Source organism: Enhydra lutris, unplaced genomic scaffold (genome assembly GCF_002288905.1).
Source record: "Enhydra lutris kenyoni isolate GAN:26980312 unplaced genomic scaffold, ASM228890v2 scaffoldscaffold1, whole genome shotgun sequence".
Classification (NCBI taxonomy): Eukaryota; Metazoa; Chordata; class Mammalia; order Carnivora; family Mustelidae; genus Enhydra; species Enhydra lutris.
The window spans coordinates 39,489,618-39,511,344 of record NW_019154085.1 but is presented as its reverse complement, the minus strand read 5'-3'; the positions used below and the strand labels follow the sequence as shown (position 1 = coordinate 39,511,344).

Below are 21,727 nucleotides of genomic sequence, written 5' to 3'. Positions count from 1 at the left end.
AAGGAGGGAGGAAAAGAAAGGTCCAGAAAAGGCAAATCTATACAGTCAGAAAGCAGACTGATTAATTGCTTGTGGGGAGGGGACAGGTAGATAAAAATTCCACCTTTGGGGATGATGGAAATGTTCTATGGCTGAATTGTGGGACTAGTAGTACAACCCTGTAAATGTATTAAAAATCATCGAGTTGTACACTTAGAAAAGATGAATTTTATGTTATGTAAATTATACCTCAATAAAACTGTTTAGCATTAAATAAACAATCTAGTCAAAAGCAGAGATTGTCAGACTGGATGAAAAAGCAGAATCAATCTCCTGTCTCAGAGAAGCACTTTATTAGTAAGAAAAAATTTTAAAGTGTATTTAAGTAATCTCTTATACCTAATGTGGGGCTTGAACTCTTGGCCTCGAGATTAAGAACCACATGCTCCACTGACTGAGCCAGCCAGGTGCCCCTAAACAAATGTTTTTATATTGAAGTACAGTTCACATAAAATATCAAATTAGTTTCAGGTATGCAACACAGTGATTCAATAATTATACACATTATAAAGTGCCCACCATGATAACTACATTATAGCATTATTGACTATGTTCCCTATGCTGTACTTTTATCCCCGTGACTTATGAGAAAGCAATTCAATTTTTTTTAAGACTTTATTTATTTATTTTCCAGAGAGAGCGAGCACAAGCAGGAGGAGCAGCAGGCAGAGGAAAAAGGAGAGACAGGCTTCCCTCTGAGCAAGGAGCCCGATGTGGGACTTGATCCCAGCACCCTGGGATCATGACCTGAGCCGAAGGCAGATGCTTAACGACTGAGCCACCCAGGCACCCCAAAAAACCACTTTAAATTTAAAGACACAAATAGGTTGCAGGTAGAAGAATGGAAAAAGCAATATACCAGGTAAACAGTGCGTATAAGGGAACTGGCTATATTAATATCAGACAGACAGACAGTGTAGGAACACTAAGACAAAGGGGTCAACGTTATGGGACGACCTAATAGTTACAAATATAGAGGCTTAAAACAAGAGAACTCTAAATTAGATGACCCAAAACTGATAGAATTGAAAGGAAAAACAGGTAAATCCACAATTATAATCAGAGACTTCTATATTTCTGGTTTCATAACTGGTAGGAGAAATGGACAGAAAAATCAGTAAGGATGCAGAATAGGTCCAGACGTATAGTAGGTGCTCGACAAACATTTGTTAAGTAGATGAATTCCTGCCAGGTCTGCTTCTGGGAAGTTCCCAAAGCTTGATCAACTTGGATGACATAAGAGAAAACAGAAGAGTTACGCTCACTGACCACAGACGGTGTGGGCCAAGCACTCATCTCAGGCTACACACAGGTACTCATCCACCCCTTACGCCCCTGCTCTCTGATTATTAGAAAAAAATGAAGTTTCTGAAATTACAACTGAATGTGAACCCCAGGAAAAGTGGAAAAGTATGAGATTCAGACCTTCATGGTTGGATATTCCCATGTGGGTAAGGTTTAGATGGTAATAAAATGTCCATTTAGACTGCTAAAAACTCTTGACTTCACTTGGAAAGAACTTCTTGGTTATTGCCTTTTGTGTGTCTGTCTTGTGAAACCACAAAAGGTTATTTTGTTTTAGTGCACAAAGGCTATCTTAAAATGGTTTGTTGGGAGATGAATCTCACTGGGGTGGATTGTTCCAACACAGCAACTCTCCACTCCAGCAAGCACTCCAGTTTGCAGGGTGCTCTGCAAACCCTCCCCCGCGGGGGTGGAATGTGCATCCCTAACCCCTTTAGGTGCGGCTGGCCGGGACTTTGACCAGTAGGCTGTGGCAGAAGTGAGGCCCAACGGTTCCAAGGCCTCATGAGGCCTGGCGGCGTCTGCCATCAGCCTCTGGGAGTTCGGTGACACCGTGCTGTGAAGAGGCCCAGGGAGCTCACAGGAGGGGTGGCCACACAGAGGAGGAGGAGGATAGGCTCTTCTGCCAGTACCAACTGCCAGACCATGAAACCACCCTGGCCCTTGTGCCCAGCTGACCTCCAGCCAGACACAGCCTTGGGAGTGAGGCCGGGTGAAACCAGTTTAGCATCTGGCTAGCCAACACGGGATCATGACTGTGGCTTTTTTAGGCCACTAAGGTTTGGGATGCCTTGTATCAGTTAGCAAAGCCTAACCAGTGCGCCCCCAAATGTAACATTGAGCAAATGAGCCAGACTCAGAGGTCGTCATACTGGATAATTCCATTTAGATATATTTCAACAACAGAGCCGGAAGCTGAGTGGGCCAGCTGGAATGGGGGTTCTAAGGAGCTGAGAAGGGGGTTCTAATGAGCTGGCGGGTTCAAACAGGCATGTGCACTTTGTGAAAATTCTCTGGGGCCCAGAGCAGGGGCCTCTGCCTGATTACATTCCTCTGGAGGATTCTCTGCAGGGAGACTGTGAGCACTTGCACAACTGTCCGCTGTGAGCACTTACTCCCTCAGTGGGTCCCTGTCCCGCCACCTGCATGTGACACGGATCATGCTAGGAGGTGGGGGCGCCCTGAGTGAGGCTGACACTGTCCCTGCCTTGGTGGCACTTGTAAGGTCATTACTGGAGAATAAAAGGCAGTGCGAATAAACAACAATGACAAAAGATGAATTAGAAAAAAAAGGTGAATTAATCATGAAAGATAATATCAAGATAAATATCAAAAAGTAGCACACAGGGGTGCCTGGCTGGCTCAAGTCAGTGGAGCGGGCGACTCTTGATCTCAGGGTTGTGAGTTTGAGCCCCATATTGGGTGCAGAGATTACTTAAAAAACAAAATCTTTAAAAAAAAAAAAAACCTAGCAGCATACAGTTGGTCACTAAATGAATTGTGTAACTAATTCTCTGGAGTGTGGCTCCAGATGACTTTCACTTTGCTTCTGTTTTTTTCTATTTCAGGTGAGTTTGCTTGGCTTTTCCCTTTAAAGATTTGACTGACAGCCATTCGATTGCTCTCAGCAGCAGATCGTTAATACACTAGGCCCAGCAACTGCTTACTGTTGGTTCCGTACTCTTGTCATTCTACACAATTGAGCGTGGTGCACAGAAGATCGCCTCTATTTCTATGTTTTACATAGCAGCTGTATTTAATATTTTATAGAACATATGTATACAGAGAATTTAGACAGAATCTGGCTTACCTGGAGCCAAACCAACCCTAGGCCCTTGCAACCAAGCCCCAGGAATGCAGGTGCGGGCCTCAGTTACTACCTGGAGCACAGAGGCCTTGAACTGTGAAGCTGGAAGTCATGTGAGGTCAGGCACTATTTTGTCTTCCGGTCACACTCCCAGACCCAACACGCTAAGTGTTTCTTGAATGCTGAGTGATAGTGATTTCATGGGGTAAGTAAAGCAAGCTTATTTATTGAATAAAAATTATAAAATGAAATAATGAGGAGTGTATTTAGCATAAGGATTTATTCAATAGGTCAAGATTCGAAATCTACATGTCTCATTATAGGTAACATACTATTATTCCAAAATTCTGTGATAATAGCAAAAAGCCACGCACTGTTTCATTATTTGTAAAAAAAAATTAGATAAGGGAGAAAAAAAGTCTGTGGTAGAGCCCTGGTTGACCCTCTCTGCATCCATTTCCATGGCAACAGATGTTGGACAAATAGGGTTTGTGAAAGCCCCAGAATCATGAGATGTCTCCAAGCCCTCACCTTGTTTTGGGCCTTCTGATGTCTATTTCCATAGAAACCAGAGTGGAAATGAGGGCAGGAGCCATGAGTCAGCCTGTTGGGTGGTTCATCCCAGCCAAGGTCTGAGCGCACAGGAGCCGTGTTAGAGAAATGAATGAATTTAGAACCAGAAAAAAGCAAAAGCCTTCATGGGGAAACACTGGTTTCTTTCTTGACTTGGTTCAATAAAGGAAAGGCTCTGCCAGTAATACCCACATAGACAGACACACTTCTCTGCTAATTAGGTAATGGGGAATAGAAAGCACATCTGCACCAGGCCCAGCAAGCTGACCACTGTGGGCGACCCAGCAGAGGTGGTTCATGGAGAGCAGCTTGCTGGAGGCTCTCTGGAAGGGTGCAGCTTCTGGTGGGTCCGCCATCTCGCAGGTTGTACGGGAAGGTGACAGAAGAGAAAGGAGGTCATGGCCCAGGCACTCAATAGTGTACCTTTGTCTGCGGAACGCCATGCCACCTGAGGGACACCTGCGTAGAAATGGACTAGTTCTAGGCCCCATCACTTTCTGTTGTAGCTAGATCGTGGTACGTACTGCTCCATTTAAAACCAAGTTTCACCCTGCACAGGATATGCCCCCCTAAGCCTGTGTGCCCCAGTTCTGCTAAAGGCATCACCATCCTCCACAGGTTACCCCAGCCTTCAGCTCCTTGTGACACACCGAGGTAGGGCACACTCAGGTGGACACAGGAGCCCACAGGAGCCCACAGGAGCTGCCCGCAGAGCACCTCCCCACCACTGGCCTGTCCCCACTGAAGCGCACAGCAGAAAGGGGGTCAGGGCCCTGGATGTCCCACCAGTTTGGGTTCAAGCCTCAGCTCGACCAGCGACTATGCCTGTAACCTTGAGCAAGTTCCTGGGCCCCTCTAAGCTTAGGTTTTCTCATCCAGTACACATAGGGCTGATAACAGAACCTTCCTGACGGCAGAGGTATGATGAATAAACGGAAAAAAGCTTGTAAAGCTCTTGGTCCCGGCTGGCACATGATAACCCCTCAGAAGATACTGCCTGCTGAGTAATTTTGAGCCTTCTGGATCTGTAGTTCCCCTGAACACCAAGGCCAGATGAATCTTCTTGGGGCACAGTACGGTTCGCACCCTTCTCCGGCCTGGGACAATTCAGTGGTTCTCCATTTCCCGCAGCCCGGCTGCCGTGTGCCGCTCTCCTGCTTTGCACAGCCTGTGCCAAGGCCAAAGTGAACCATCCTGGGCCGGGTGAGGCCTGGGCTCAGGGCTCACACCACTCCTCCGCCTGATGCCCACCACTCTGTAGTGGAGCTCTGGACCCTAACTGATACCTCTCTTATTTGCTAAGTTTCTTCTTCTGGTTTTTAAATAAAAGTTCTTTTTGGAAGACTCTAGCCTTTATCAGTTAGGGTGAATAACAAGGGGATCGGGGTGAATCGTATAATCAGATGCGGTAACTGTCCCAGGTCTGGAACCCCGAGTGGCTGCAATGGCGGGGCTGCTGGAAGTGGGAAATTGGGGGGTGGGGAGGTTTGAGACCATGTAATGTCCCCAGAGCTCCTCCGTGCTTGGAGAGTCCATTCCAGGGAGAATAGGGAGAGGGGACTAGAAGTTCAGCAGGCCCAGACTGTGGAAGCCTTGTGCATCAACTACATCTCCTGTTTTCTCTCTCTGATGCTCTGACATCTGGGGCCTTGCTGGCCCTCAGAGGACTGCCTCTCCCAGGCCTAGCCAATTCCTAAAGACTGTGAACAACTCGCTTGCAAGCACACCTTTCAAAGGCAAGCCAGCCAATCCACAGCCCATGCCCCAACCACCTCCTGCCTCGGGCTCTCACACTCAGGACTATTACCCACCTGCCCCCATCACCCCAGGCCCGGGTGCCAGACAACTAGGGACAGTTCCTAGGCCGTAGAGCCCAGGGAAACTATTCAAACTGGTGGATCCTAAACCTGCTTACCTACTTCACTCATCCTTCCTGCAGAAACCACAGTGAATGCTCTGGGCCCCACTTCCCTTCCTTCCCTCTGCCTTCCGACTGACTCTGGTGCTCCCTGTAGTCCCCCAGGATGTATCTGCCCTTGACTCTTAGGAACTGTGAGTAACAAGCTATCTTTTTCTTTAAATTTAGATTCAATTAAGTAACATAGAGTGTACTATTAGTTTCAGAGGTAGAGTTAGTATTCATCAGTCTTATATAACACCCAGCGCTCACTACATCACATGTCCTCCTTAATGTCCATCACCCAGTTACCCCATCCCTCACACCCCTCCCCTCCAGCAACCCTCAGTTTGTTTCCTACGATTAAGGGTCTCTTTGGTTTGTCTCCCCCTCTGATTTCCTCTTGTTTTATTTTTCCCTCCCTTCCCCTATGCTCCTCTGTTTTGTATTGTAAATTCTACATATGAGCGAGGTCATATGATAACTGTCTTTCTCTGACTTATTTCACTAAGCATAATACCCTCTAGTTCCATCCACATCATTGCAAATAGCAAGATTTCATTTTTTTGAATGGCTGACTTATATATATATACCACACCTTCTTTATGCATTCAGCTGTCAATGGGCATCTGGGCTCTTTCCATAGTTCGGCTATTGTGGACATTACAAGCTATCTTTTCAAAGACACCTGTCTTCTGATCTGTTAGCCTTACTGAATGTTAAATTTTCTATTAATACACTATATTTTAAAACACCTGAGGCTATATCCTTATCTAGGGCTTCTCTATGGCATCCACAGAGCCACGAGGGCCAGAGATGGGACACTGGGTGCAGAAACAGTATATGTGGTTCTCCACAGCCAGGCCTGGTGGGCCTGGAGCTGATGCTGGAGGAGATACGAATGACGATGACCATAATCATCATGCCAATAATAATGAAAGCTAACATTCACCAAGGGCTTAAAATATTCCAGAAACTGTGAAAAGTGATTTGAATTTAATTATTCCTTAGTGATCATAACATACACAGATGTTATAAAAGCTACTGAATCTGTTCTACTGCCTGCCACCTTTCTTTGGATACTATTGTTTCTACCCAGGGCCTTGATTTGGTAAAATGCATATAAAAAGAGTGTTATTTTGAGTTCTATGTTGAAAATTACATGAATTTTTATTTTAAAGGAATAAGACCCAGTTTTCTGCATTAATGTTGTAGGAAATATGATTTTGAAAAAAGAAAAAGTCTAGCTAGCCCTCCTGTGTCGCAGTCAACAACATGAGATGGCCACTGGGTCTGAGTTGACTGCAGCCACATGGGTTGGGAGGTCAACCACAGATCCGCCCACTAGCCATCTCCTTCCTGCAACTGACCAGCTTCATTTCCTTAGGAAAGAGGGTGCATGTGTCACTGGGCCATAAGGAATGCGTGGGGAAAGAAGAATTGATAAGACAGAGTAAAACAAAACAAAACGAATTCCAGCCCTTAGCCAGATATGAAAAACCCTTGTATCCATTTTATAAAGTCAAGAGTAAACTGTAATACTTAAACTCATAAAGATTTTACAAAACTGTAAACCAGTGGTTCCCAGAGTGTGGTCTAGGGAAACTGTGGAGGCCTTAAGACCTCAGAGAGTGTATGAAGTCTAAGCCATGTTCACAACTACAATATACTTATGCACTATAATTTATAAAATATAAAAATAATATATAATTATTTCAATAGCAATAATACTTGCCTTTTTTACTCTCATTCTCTTATGATACAGTGAAGTTTTCTAGAGGCTACATGATATGTATCACTCTGATAACTAATACAATGTATGTTTGAGTATTATATTTTCTAGCAACTTCTAAGGTTTAGGATATAAATAAGTGTCTTCTGTTCTTCTCTTGTGCTTTTACTAGCTATCTTGGTTACATCTACTATAACTGATATAACTTCATTATCACTCAATATATTATTATTTTGAAATCAAATCTTTCCTTGTTCCTCTGTGGAAATAGACTATGAGTATACTTATTATTTTATTTTGGAATACTATTTTTATAATTTTTCAGGAACTTTTTTAATTTTTAAGGTTTTCTCTAAAACTGTTATTTTAGGGGCAACTGGGTGGCTCAGTCAGTTGAGCGTCTGCCTTTGGCTCAGGTCATGATCCCAGGGTCTTGGGACTGAAGCCCACACTGGGCTCCCTGCTCAGTGGGAAGTCTGCTTCTTCCTCTCCCTCTGTCCCTCTCCCTTGCTCCCACTTGTGTGCACACATGCATTCACTCTCCCTGTCTTTCAAATAAATGAAATATTTAAAAACAAAAAAAACCTGTTATTTTAAAATTTAAGAATCATTTATCCTAAAATAAAAGAGAACGTTGTTTATGGTATTTTTTCTTGTATTTGTAAGGATAGATCATTGGCTTAAAAAGGAAGATCAGGGGGCGCCTGGGTGGCTCAGTGGGTTAAAGCCTCTGCCTTCGGCTCAGGTCGTGATCCCAGGGTCCTGGTATTGAGCCCCGCATCGGGCTCTCTGCTTGTCAGGGAGCCTGCTTCCCCTCCTCTCTCTCTGCCTGCCTCTCTGCCTACTTGTGATCTCTGTCTGTCAAATAAATAAAAATAAATTAAAAAAAAAAAGGAAGATCAGAGGGACCCCTTTTCTCAACCCAAAGCTGTATCATTTATATGAAAAGATGCTGAGAAAAATGAAGCTGACTTAACAGGAAGTTCTCTGACTCATGGAAGGAAGGGAAGTTTTCCAAAGAAGCTGAGCAAATAAATGGAATTACATGGAAGCTATCTTTCCCTCAGTTTTATAGATGTCAACAAGTTGCCTTATTGTGTCTTATGGAATAAAATCTTTGTGGATAACATTATGATGCCAATTAAGCTGAGGTATAATTTTGAAAACAATCATTGTGAGTTGAAAGAAGCAGGATCTGAAAAATTTAAACATAGACGTGATAAATTCTTTAAAAGTCAAAAACTAAAAACTTGTTTTAACTTTCTTCCAAACTAGAAATTAAAAAGCCACTGAAGCTGTGTGATGAGTATATGGGAACTCTATATTTTTTTCTGCCAATCTAAAATTATCCCCCCACCTGAATTATTAATAAAAACAGAGCCACTGAAGAATCCTGACAGGTAATTATTGTCTTGGCTGAAGAAACATACACAATAGCCTCATAGAACTTACACTGCTGAATGCCTGCTGAAAGGAAAGTTAACAAAAGAAATTACAACATGCTACTTTGCAATGAAACAGTAGCTTGGGGGCGCCTGGGTGGCTCAGTGGGTTAAGCCGCTGCCTTCGGCTCAGGTCATGATCTCAGGGTCCTGGGATCGAGCCCCGCATCGGGCTCTCTGCTCAGCAGGGCCTGCTTCCTCCTCTCTCTCTGCCTGCCTCTCTGCCTGCTTGTGATTTCTCTCTGTCAAATAAATAAATAAAATCTTTAAAAAAAAAAAAAAAAAAAAAAACAGTAGCTTGTTGAAGCGCAGATTAAGCACAAACCTCAATGCTGAGTTAAATATCTTATCTGCAGAAGTATGCCTGGACTTGCTATTTGGTTTGTCTTTATCCAGTATCAACAGCAACTAGTCATCAAAGATTGTTTGCATAAAGTTTTGTTGTTGTTGTTGCTTGGCAACAAGCAATAAGAGTTGCTAGATAAAATATTTAAGGTATTGACTTTTGTGGTTTATCCTGGAACAACTGTGCTGACATTTACAATGATGGTACATACACAACAGAGGGTAAAACCACTGGGGCCTGGATGTCAATCAGGCAGTGCTACCAAACCCGAGTAGCAGTCACTGTCTTCTCCGCTGCGACTATAGGTAGACAGATGGATAGATGGATGGAGAGACAGAAAAATGGTAGACAGATCAATGACAGAAAGATGTTAGATAGAGTTTCATTTAACAATGTCTTTGATGAGGGCTGCCTGGCTCAGGCAGGTTGAGGGTCCGACACTTGATTCTGGCTTAGGCCATGATCTCAGGGTTGTGGGATCAAGCCCCAAGTTGGGCTCCGTGCTGAGCGTGGAGCCTGCTTAGGATTCTCTCTCTCTCCCTCTGCCCTGCCTCCCAGCTCATACATGCATGTGCTCTGTCAGGAAAAAAAAAAAAAAGTCCTTGATGAAGCAGCAGGAATTTGATTAAATCTCAACTCTTGTCTCTTTCTAACATCTCTGTAACAAAATGGGACGTACATGATGGTTATCTTGAAAAAGATTTGTAAGATTATCTGAGTTGCAAGCCTACCTAGGCAATTTTTTCAAGGAACAGTATTTTTACTTGAGAGAATGATAGACAAACTATGGGTTTTCAGACTTCGGTGTTTAGCAGACATTTTCTCAAAACTGAATGAGATGAGCTTGTCACTTTAAGGAAAACAACTGATATTATCTATTACCAATAATAAAATTTGAACTCTCAAGAGAAAACAAAATGAAAAAAAAAATTGTTCCTGCCACTGTGAGTTTAATAGCTTTTCAATAACTAAACACTTTTGTAATGAGATCAGTGGCAATATTAACTAATGAAATACTTGGATGGTTTATAATGAAATATAGCAACATTTGGAAGGAATGCAAAACCGAAAAACCTTTATTTCTCAAATGATCAATGTATGAAAATACAAAATCATGCCTGGGTAAAAGAGCTATTCAAAGTATCAAATAGGATGTCAGCAGGAATTGTGAAGTGAGAACTTTTGAAAATCCATTCCATTACAAAAGTGAGGAAAACCCTGGTGAAGATTGTCCAAATAAAATTTTTCAGAATTCTGGAAATTAACCAATGGTCTGTGACAATTTGAGGGGTGCTTCTTCAAGAAAAAAAAAAAAAAAAACTAATTGTCAGGACAAACAGCAAATGCTGTGGCATTTAAACTTCCCTATTCCTCTCTCTCTCCAGCTCCTTGAAAACCACTAGTCTTGCAATCAAAGTGAAAAGCAGCAGCCAAGCAGTTCCTGGAGGGAGCAGATGGGCTTTGAGTTCCCCAGAAGCCCCATTCCAAGAGAACTGTCATTATTTAACCTATCTGGTAAGCCCCTGGGAACCCCTCTCACCGGGCTTGTCTTTATTTGATCTGAGATCTTGTTCAGTTCTCAACAGCCTTGTCCTCAAGGGCTTGTTGAGAACACACTCATAAATAGCCAATGGGCCAAAGAAGAAATCACAAGGAAAAGTAGAAAATATTTTGAGATAAATGAAAATGAAAACACAACTTTCCAAAACCTAGGGGATGCAGCAAAATCAGTACTCGGAGGGAAATTTATAGCACTGGTGGAGATTTATAGCACTGGTGACACACATTCCATGTTAGGTAAGCTGGGCATGCACCTGTCAGGTGTCATTCTCTCTCTCTCTTTTTCTGTTTTCTTTAAATTCCAGTTAGTTAACATATGGTGTAACTTTAGTTTCAGGTGTACAATATAGTGACTGAACTATTCCATATATAACCCGGTGCTCATCACAACAAGCGTGCTCCTTAATCCCCATCACCTCTTTTCCCCATCCCTGCTTTCCCCCTCCCCTCTGGTAACCATCAGTTTGTTCTCTCTAGTTAAGAGTCTGTTTCTTGGTTTGCCTCTCTCTCTTTTTAGCTCTTTGCTCATTTGTTTTGTTTCTTAAATTCCACATATGGGTGAAATCAGAAGGTATTTGTCTTTCTTTGACTGACTTCTTTCACTTAGCGTAATACTCTCTATCTCCATCCATGTCTTTGTAAATGGCAAGACTTCATTCTTTTATATGGCTGAATAATATTTCATTATATGTGTGTGTATATACACATATATGTATATACACACCACATCTTCTGTATCCATTCATCAATCGATGGACACGTGGGCTGCTTCCATACCTTGGCTGTTGTAAATAATGCTGCAGTAAACATAGGGGTGCATGTATCCCTTCAAATTAGTGTTTTTGTGTCTTTGGGTAAATACCCAGAACTGCAATTATTGGATCCTACGGTAGTTCTAGTTTTAACTTTCTGAAGATCCTCCATACTGCATTGGTGTGCATTCCCATCAATGGTGCAAACCCATCACATCCTCCCCGCTAGAGCGGTATATATTTAATGTATGTATTTAATGCCTACATTAGGAAAAAAAAGGCTTTCAAGTCTATAACCTAACTTTACACCTTAAGGAACCAGAAAAAGAAAAGCAGAAGGAAGGAAATAATAAAGATTAGGGCAGAGATAAGTACAACAGAGAACAGAAAAACAACAGAGAAAATCAACAAAATGAGAGTTCTTAGAAAGTTCTTAGAAAGACCAACAAAATCGACAAACCTTTAGCTAGACTGACAGTCTTAGTCAGCTCGGGCTGCCATAACAAAATACCACAGATTGAATGGCTTAACCAATGGCAGTGTATTTCTCACAGTTCTGGAGCCTGGGAAGTTCAAGATCACAGTGTGGGCTGTTTTGCGTCCTGGTGAGAGCAGAGCTTTCTTCCTGACTTGCACAAAGCCACCTTCCCTGTGTCCTCACACGGTGGTGAAAGTGTTCTATAGTGCCTCTTGCCATAAGGGAACTAATCCTATCTGATCAGCTATGACTTCCTTAAACCCGAATTACTTCCTTAGAGACCCTGTCTCCAAATACAGCCACACTGGGGGCCAGGGTTTCCGTACGAGAATATGAGAGGATGCCATTCAGTCCACAGTGCTGACCAAGAAAAAGAGAGAAGACTCAAATTACTAAAATCAGGAATGAAAGGTGGGACATTTCTGACCTTACAGAAAGATAAATGTTCAGAAGGCGATACTATGAATAGCTGTACACAAATCAACAAATCAGATGTCTTGGACAGAGTGAACAAATTCCTAGAAAGACACAAATTATAGAAAGTGATTCAAGAAGAAGTAAAACAAAATCTGGATAGACAGACCTGTAACAAGTGAAGAGATCAAATCAGTAATAAAAAAAAAACTTCCCACAAAGAAAAACCCAGGTCCAGAAGGCTGCACTGGTGAAACCTAATGTTTGTTTAAAGAAGAATTAATACCAGCCCTTCACAAACTCTTCCCCAAAATAGAAGGAACATGTTCCAACTCACATTATGAGGCCGGTATTATCCTGATATAAAACTAGAGCAAGAGGTGTATATAATTGTTGATCACTATGTTGTATACCTTAAACAAGTATGATATTGTATGTCATCTATGTTTCAAGTGAATATTAAAAACTAAAGACATCATGAGAGAAGTCAAACTGCAGCCCAATATTTATTACGAATATACATACAAAAATCCTCAACAAAATACTAGCAAACCAAATCCAGCAACATATAAAAGGGATGGATTATCAATCAAGATAAAGCAGGATTTTTCTCAGAAACTCGAGTGGTTTAAAATATGAAAACAATCAATGTCATTCACTGTGTTAACCGAATGAAAGAAAAAAAACTTCACACAATCATCTTAATGTGGAAAAAGCATTTGGCAAAACCCAACACTTGACAAACTCTGAAAAGAAGGGCAGTGTCTCAGCCTGAGAATGAGCCTCTGTGAGGAATCCACAACTAACATCCCACTGGACAGTAGAAGACAGAAATCTTTCCCCCTAAGATCAGGAAAATGACAAAGGTGTTCCCTCTAACCACTTGTATTCAACACTGTACTAGAAGTTGTAGCCTGGGCAATTAGGCAAGAAAAGAACATAAAAGACATCTAGATTGGAAAGGAAGAAGTAAAATCATCTGTATTCACAGATGACATGGTATTGTGTGCAGAAAATCCTAAGGAACCCATCATGAAACAAAAGAAAACAAAGCTTCTTGGAGCTAATAAAAGAGTTCAGTAAGGTTTTAGGTCACAGATAAAAATCAATTGTATTTCTATACACTAGCAATGAACAATCAGAAAATAAGATTAACAAAATGCAAAAGAGACTAACAGATTTTAACAAAATAAAAAAGATTTGTTGGTATTGGTGTTTGACTCTATGTTGCAACTAACCTTTAACAAACTATCACCTGTCCAATTTTGAAGTAGTATCAAAGAAAAAAATGTCTATGCAAAAAGGCTACTAAAAATACTCTATCCCTTTCAACTACAACATATTTCAACAGACAGAATCCAGAAGAGGATTTGAGAATCCAACTATTTTCTAATCCAGACATTAAAGAGATTTGCAAAAATAAAATACAATGCTACACTCTTCTTAATACATTTTTTTGGGAAAGTAATATATTTTTTAAGATTTTATTTATTTATTTGACAGACAAAGATCACAAGTGGGCAGAGAGGCAGGCAGAGAGAGAGGAGGAAGCAGGTTCCCTGCTGAGCAGAGAGCCCGACGTGGGGCTCGATCCCAGGACCCTGAGACCATGACCCGAGCCGAAGGCAGAGGCTTTAACCCACTGAGCCACCCAGGTGCCCTGGGAAAATAATATTTTTTATAAAAATATCTGGGGCTCCCGGGTGGCTCAGTCAGTTAAGGGCTGCCTTCGGCTCAGGTCATGGTCCCAGGGTTCTGGGATGGAGCCTGGCATCAGGCTCCCTGTTCAGTGGGGAGTCTGCTTCTGCCTCTCCCTCTGCCCCTCCCCCCATGTTCTCTCTTGCTTGCTCTGCTTGCGTTCTCTCAAATAAAGAAAAATCTAAAAAAAAAAAAATCTTATTTGGGGGCACCTGGGTTGCTCAGTTCCTTAAGCATCTGCCTTAGGCTCAGGTCGTGATCCCAGGGTCCTGGGATCAAGTCCCACATTGGGCTCCTTACTCAGCAGGGACCCTGCTTCACCTTCTCCCTCTGCCTGCCACTCCCCTTGCTTGTGCTATTGAGGTGCCCCTTCAGTAATTTTTAACCATGTAAAAATGTTCTGAAACCTAAAATTTCAGAAGTTACTTCAAGCCTCACATAAATATTATATACATTTTTCTATGTATAAAATATTTAAAAATTGGGGTGGCTGGCTGGCTCAGTCAGAGGAGCACGAGACTCTTGATCTCAGTGTTTTACGAGTTTGACTTCCATATTGGAGATATATTTAGTTTACTTAAGAAACAGCCAGGGCACCTGGGTGGCTTGGATGGTTAAGCGTCTGACCCTTGAATTTGCCTCAGGTCATGCATGATCTCAGGATGGTGGGACTGAGCTCTGCATTGTCCCACTCCCTTTTCAGTGGGGAGTCTGCTGGAGATTCCTTCTCCCTCTCCCTCTTCCTCTGCCCCTCCCTCCACTCCTGCGCTCTCTCATTCTCTCTCTCTCTCTAAATAACATCTTTTAAAAAACCAAACCAAAATAAAAAAATACATATTTAATAATTAAAATTTAAATGAAAAAATAAAGTCTTAGGAGAAAATCTAGGGGATGACACATAACATTTAAGGTTCAGGGAAACCTTAATCAGGACAGAGACCCAGAAGTTGTAAAAGAAAAGTCAATTTATTTAGCTTTTTAAAAATTTAAAAGAGTTTTAGCAAAAGATATAAAAATATGGCAATGAATAAAAGATGCATCTTCCAGTTTTGGGCAATGAAGGTGAAAAAGGACCTGTACCTGTAGTAAACAGGGAATTCACAGAAAGTGACATGGAAAGACAAACCCAATTTTAAAAATGGGAAAAGGCCATGAATAGGAAATTACAGCATGGCCAATCCAATACCCAATAAAACGAACATAAAAGACACTCATACTATGCAGTGGAGATGCAAATTAAGATAACGAGACAGTACTTTTTCACTGAGAGAATAGCAAAAATAGAGTGATTTCACCCACCACTGGTTGGAGATGAAGGGAAAAGTCTCCTCCCCCATTCTTATTGAAATCTGAACTGTTACAGCCTTTTTGAAGAACAATCTGGAAAAATCTATTACAATTAAAAACACATACACTGCAACCCAGCAACAAAAGCCCATGTAAACAAAAGCACCGGGTACATAAGCACTTAAGTACAAAGACGCATCTTTGTATCTTTACAAAGATATTGACACAGGATTGTCTGACAAAGCAAAAGTCTGGAAAACTGTACATCTATGTATGGCATTTAAAAGAATCAGTTTGTTCTGCTGGCTGACTTAGAGAGGGATTTCCAGAAAATATTAACAGGAAAAAAAGGCAACACTGTGTATGTGTGTGTTTGCATCTGTATCTATGCTATCTCATTTTGTAAAACCAGTATTGATGAAAACGTACATGGACATGTATACCTATATGTATACTGTGTATATGTATTTTTAAAAAAGATTTTACTTATTTATTTGACAGAGAGAAAGCACAAGCAGGGGGAGCAGACTCCTCTCTGAGCAAGAAGCCCGATGCGGGGCTCGATCCCAGGACCTTGAAGTCATGACCTGAGCCGAAAGCAGATGCTTCACCAACTGAGCCACCCAGGCATCCCTATGTGTGTATGTATCTTACAAGGAAAATAAGAAAGCACATACACACACTGATGTGGGTTATGGGAGCAGCAAAGGGTAAGCTGATGCTCTCTTCCCCGGAAGACACCTCTCCTGCTTTCCTGGCCGCACCTACCTCTTCATCCATCCAGTCCTCTCCCCTTTCATCCTAGGCTTGGGAAGGCCTGCTGAGACAATCATGTTCCAGGACTCTCGCAGTACTCGGAATTTGTACATACTTCCCATTTCTATCACATCCGGGAACTGATAATCATATACTCATTTTCTATCATTTGTTAACTGTTTCTCCGTGTTTACATCTGTCTCATGAGAGACAAAATCAGGCAGTGGTTAACGGCGTGGACTGGCGAGTCAGCCCAGCTGGGTTTGACTCCAAGCTCTGTTGCTTACTTATTAGCAGTGCGAACCCCGGGGTGCCCTTGCTAATGGATTTTCTCTGTTTCCCCATCTGTGAAATGGGACCAGGAAGAGTAGCTCTCGCAGGCTTGTTGTGAGCAGACGAGTGAGCACGCATACTGCACTGGCGATGGTCTCATTTAACCAAATTTTAAACTCTTGGAGGTATTATAAGCCACCTATATTCTTTTAGATTTCTTTTGTATCCCCTTCCCATTACTTCCTAGAATAATGTTATTTCAAAGTGCTCAAATATTTGTTGACTAAATAAACGAATGACTCTTATGTTTGAGAAATCTCCAGAGAAGGAAATTGCTGAGTATTTGATTGTCATTTACGTGGCAACCAGCGAGTAAATCTCTCTTTACCAGGTGGCTGATCTCACCTGGCACTTACACCTGTTTTGTTAAGAGGGGAGAATATTTGTCTTAAAATCCGTCTTCTCAAACAGCACAGGAAAGCCTTTCTTTTCCACTTATGAGCTGGACATCTCATCCTAAACTGTCGTAAGGAAACGAGCCATTTGTGGTAGAAAAACAGTTTCTGAGCCCTGTGATTTACTGGCAGCTCTTGGGGAATACATGACATACACTTAATACAAAAATAAATTGTATTATTGTCTAATGGTGAGATGTCTTCAAACCCTTACACTGTCACGGTCACCTGCCTATTCTTCTGTCTGTATCGCCCAAGCTTATCTAAGGATGGTTTTGTTTCTCTGGAGGTTTAAATGGGTCTGGGGGCTTGTGGGCCATGAGAGCATAAGAAGCAATTGTGAAAATAATGAAAACCCCTGTCCTTCTGATGCCACCCTTTATCTGTCCTCCCGCCTCTCTCCCCCTCTCAGCTGGATCCTTCTCAGCAGCATTTCAGCCTGCTTGGGTCTCTCCCAGATTAAAAGAGAGCAGAACAAAACCGCCCTGCTTAGCCGCTACCCCACTCTCTGTCTTGCTTACAAGTGGATTTGTGGGAAGAGCTGCACGTACTCACCAGCTCCCTTCTCCCACTTCCCACCTGCTCCCCAACTACTCAGCTTGGCTTTTGCCCCATCGGTCTTCAGAAGGGCTCAGCACCCACCCTCTGCCCACTAAACGCAGCCTCTCACTTCTCACTTCACAGGCAGCTCTCTCTGGCTGACCCAGGCCTCGCCGCCACCCCCGCCCCCATTTCCTCCTCCTACCTACCCCCCAGGTAGTTGCCAGGATCAACAAAGAGGGCTAGTAACTTTCCATGCCCTTCTGCTACGTATACAGAGGCACACACATCGTTCATCAGGGTGTGTATTTATGGGTCTTTCTTCTGAAACTGAATTATAGTGCTCACATCATGTTGTGATTTCCTTTTCCTATGTGACATTGTACCCTAGACAGTCTTGAAGTTGGAAAAACGTTTCTAACTCTACACTTTTTTATTTTGGCATATAAATGTATGTAGATCAGACATCACTAAGCGTCAGCACATCAGGTCAAGTCATTATATTTTTAGAAATAAAAGAGAAAAATTGGATTTTGCATGTGGGGGTTTCTTGAGTTTCTAGGGGGGCAGGACCCAGGGCCACAGTCACAATTCACAAGTCACAAATGTTAACTCAACAGAAGGCAAAATGAGCATAACTCCATGTGGCTTCTGGCCACATCCCAGTAGAGACGTTTTATTTTGAGAAGCATTGAGCAGCTCCCTGAAAACACTGGCTCTTTATCTGTGTTTTGGGTTTAAATATTAAATTAAAAAATATTTTACATGGCTAAGCAAAATGACATATGATCAGAGGCTTTGAAAATAATTTTGTTTGGGAGGTGGCGGCCACGCTACAGCAACAGTGCGACTTGCTCCAATGAGCTCTGGAAGTTTCCTTTAGTCTAAGTCTGGGCATCTTTCACTTTCCTTTCTCTTTCCAATTTAAAAAGTCACACCGACCCTTGGTGAAGGCTGGTGAAACACAGACAGCTCGGCTTTCCCCAGGGTGCCCTTGCTAATGCTCTGCAGTGGGGCCGTCAGGGTCAGGGTCACGGGGGAGGCAAAGTCCAGCACCTGTGGACCAGAGTTCAGCACAAAGCGTCAGGTTCTGCCCCAAATGCTGGATCCTTTCCTTACAATCTCCCGACTACATTCCTCCTATAATCGTCTGAAAATTCTAGTTATCACAACAAATACTTTCAAACACTAGCCTCTTAAAATAAAAGTCTGCACAGGATAGCCAAAAGTCCGGACAATTAAAAGATCTCTATAGGAGCACTTGGCGGACATAGTGGAACATGCAACTCTTGATCTCAGTGTTGTGAGTTCGAGTCCCACGCTGGGTGTAGAGATTACGTAAAAATAAAATATTAAAATAAATAAATAAAAGATCTCTATATTCCTTCATTTTTAGTAGACTATAATTGTTTCCATAGGGATATTTCCCAAAGTTGAATTCCCATCATTAACAGAATAGTTGAATCAAATGAATTTTTCTTCTCAATACAAAGGGATCAACAGCAACAAGACAAAACAAAAAATCCAAAGCAAACACAAAACCCCAAGGAGGTAACACAAGAGGAGGGAAAGTAGATTTTGAGGGGAACTTTTGGACATAATGACAAAAACTCACTGGAATTAAATAATTAAGACAGTAACTCAAAATATAATTTAAAACAGTACTGAAGGGCCAGACACAAACCAGGAGTCTTATCACAGCCCTAGGAAGACTGAGTCGGAGAGCTGGGTTCCCTCTGGCAGCTGGCAAACAATGGCCCATAGGCCAAGATGCTTTGGGTTTTTTTTCTAATTTTATTTTATTTAAATTCTTAATTAACATACAGTGTAGTATTAGTTTCAGAATAGAGGTCAGTGACTGATTCATCAGTTGCATGACTCCCAGTGCTCATTAGATCATGTGCCCTCCTTAATGCCTGCTTTTGAAAGGCCAGCAAACTGAGAGTAATTTTTATGTCTTTAAACATTTGAAAACAAATGTTTAGTGAAGCTTAAGAATCAACTGGAATTCAAATTTTAGTGTCCATAAATAAAATTTTCTGGGAACACAGCCGCATTCGTCCATTTGTGTATTGCTGATGGCTACTCTGTGTTACAACTGCAGAGCTGAGTGGTTGGAACAGAGACCCCGGCAGCCTACAAAGCCCAAGGTATTTACTACTTTTCTCTTTACAGAAAAAGCCTGCCAATCCCCGTCCTAAACCAGGTTTTACTGCCAACGACTTTGTGTGACCTGAGGATGGTCCCCTCCCCTCTCTGGGCCTCCCTTCCCAAAGTAAGGGGTGGAAATGGGGTCCAGAGAAGGTGCTGGCCAGGAGCCCCCTGCCAAGGTCCAGAGCTGCACTTGCCGGACAAAGGCGGACTGAGCATGAGCACCAGCTGCTGCCACCTATAGGTCAGGAAGAAAGTGGCAGGCAGGAAGCTGTCTGTGTGAGGGACTGTCCCTGGCAGACCTCCGGGCAGCTGTCCACTTTGGTGGAGAGCTCCTAACTGAACTCTCTTCCCCAGCTGGTGCCACCGATGGACAAAGTCTGGCTTTTGTACACCTTTGGGACCGAGAGACCACAGCTCCGAGGAGAAACCTAGCCTCCATGTTCACTTCAGGACTAATTGAAGGACTACAAGTCAATCATTCCTACAGAGAACTGGAGAGGGTCATGTGCATGTTTTTTCAAGGTCTGAAGGAAAAATAAGGAAAAAGCTTGTCAGCTGGGAAACCTATCTATAGCGCAGGAGTCCCCATTCTCTACACTACTTCACGAGATTCGCCCACGTTGGTTCTGAAGCTTTGCGCTTTAAAACACCAGGCAAGCAGATTTGTCACAGTTGTGGAAACCCATACGAAAACAATGCAATTAAAGGAGTCCAGTGAACCAAGCCTTTGACCCTAGAGGTTCTCACAGTAAGCCTCTGCACCCAGCACTCCCAACCACGGGGAAGACCAGCAGAGGCTCACGTCCCTTCGAGGCACAAGATTCACACTGAAGAACTGTTGTCTTTGAACTTCCCGTGACACCCGAGTGCTGTGGAGCACGGCATCTGTGTGCTGGCTACAGTGAGCCCACCCAAGGGGCAGCCACCTGTGAGCGCTCCCACCTCAAATCCTTGCCTTGGTGGGGTCTAACTGCCATCCCCCAGGGATGTGCCCTGAGCGGGACCTGGCAGGAGGGATGCTCTGACGCTGCTGAGCCTGAAGAGGATCGGAAGCTTTGCCACCAACTGGGAAGGAAGTGTGGGTGAGACTGCTGAGTGATGAGAGGCCACATGGAGAGGCCATGGAGGACACGAGGCCAGCTTGGACACAGAAAGCAGCCCCAGGACATCCTATGTGAGACCAGCAGACACCCACCCAGCCGAGCTCTAGCCAACCCCCAGAACTGCGAGAAATGAGGCAGCAGGGATTGAAATCTCCCTTTCTGGACTAACTCTTCAAGGCAAGGAAGAGACTCAGTAGTTTGGGCCAAGTTTTTTATGTGGTGTCAAGAGCCTCCTACTTACTTCATCATCTTCATCTTCATCATCGTCAGACTCAAGAACACCATCCAGTAGCTCTTCTAAATAAAGAAAAAATAAACGAATGAATAACTGCGAACACAGCAGGAAGCCTTGGCCAAGAGAACCCTCCAGCTGCTGCAGAGACGAGAATGAGGAGGTACCAGAACAATCGGGCAGGTTCCTGGTGCCCACACAGCCACAGACTCAGATCATCCCAGGCAACTTAAATCTCTCTCCCCCTTTGTACCAGTATGCATGGGCAGTGGCATGAGAAAGGTTAAAAGCTAGCATACAAATTCGAGAAGAATTTAGAAGAAAGAAAGTCAACGAGTACTGCTAGGCACCATGCTGGATACTGTCCCTTGTGTTGTTTATTTACTCCTTATAAAGATTTTGTTGACTCTAATCCCCATTCTATAGCACACAGCAAAGACAGGCATAGAGGGGATAAGGGATTTGTTTATGGTCACATTCCCACAAGTGACAGAGTTGGGATTCGACTTGAGTCTATTTCTAAATCCATGATTTGTCCACCGAGGCTGGGAGAGTAGCCATGGCAGGCAGGGTTCCCGAAGGCTCCCATGATTCACTATAGGCTGTAGAAGAGTTTATAAAGGGGATAACAGCACACTGAAATCAGAGAAAGAATAAGCCTCTGTTTCTTCATCAGTGAAATAGGTATCAGGCTATCTACTTCCCAGGGTGGGTGGGGGAATTTTATAACTACACACCACCTGGCCCAGGGACTATACCACCTGGCCCAAGGCCACGTACACAGCGGGTATTACATAGACATTTGGTTACCTTCTCTTCCACGAAGACTTCCCTGATCCCTCAATGAGCAGTCACTTCTCTCTCTGCTGCTGAACACACTCAGC

The 21,727-nt window shown here is 43.0% G+C and overlaps 1 protein-coding gene across 1 annotated transcript in view; it reads right to left on the bottom strand.

Moving 5' to 3' along the window:
* Nucleotides 1–21,727, bottom strand: part of LOC111141821 (armadillo repeat containing 9) — a 151,503-nt gene that overhangs the window by 47,965 nt on the left and 81,811 nt on the right. The window contains exon 19 of the mRNA XM_022494656.1: nt 20,853–20,908. Within this exon, the coding sequence (XP_022350364.1) occupies nt 20,853–20,908 (56 nt within the window). The remainder of the gene's footprint in view (nt 1–20,852; nt 20,909–21,727) is intronic.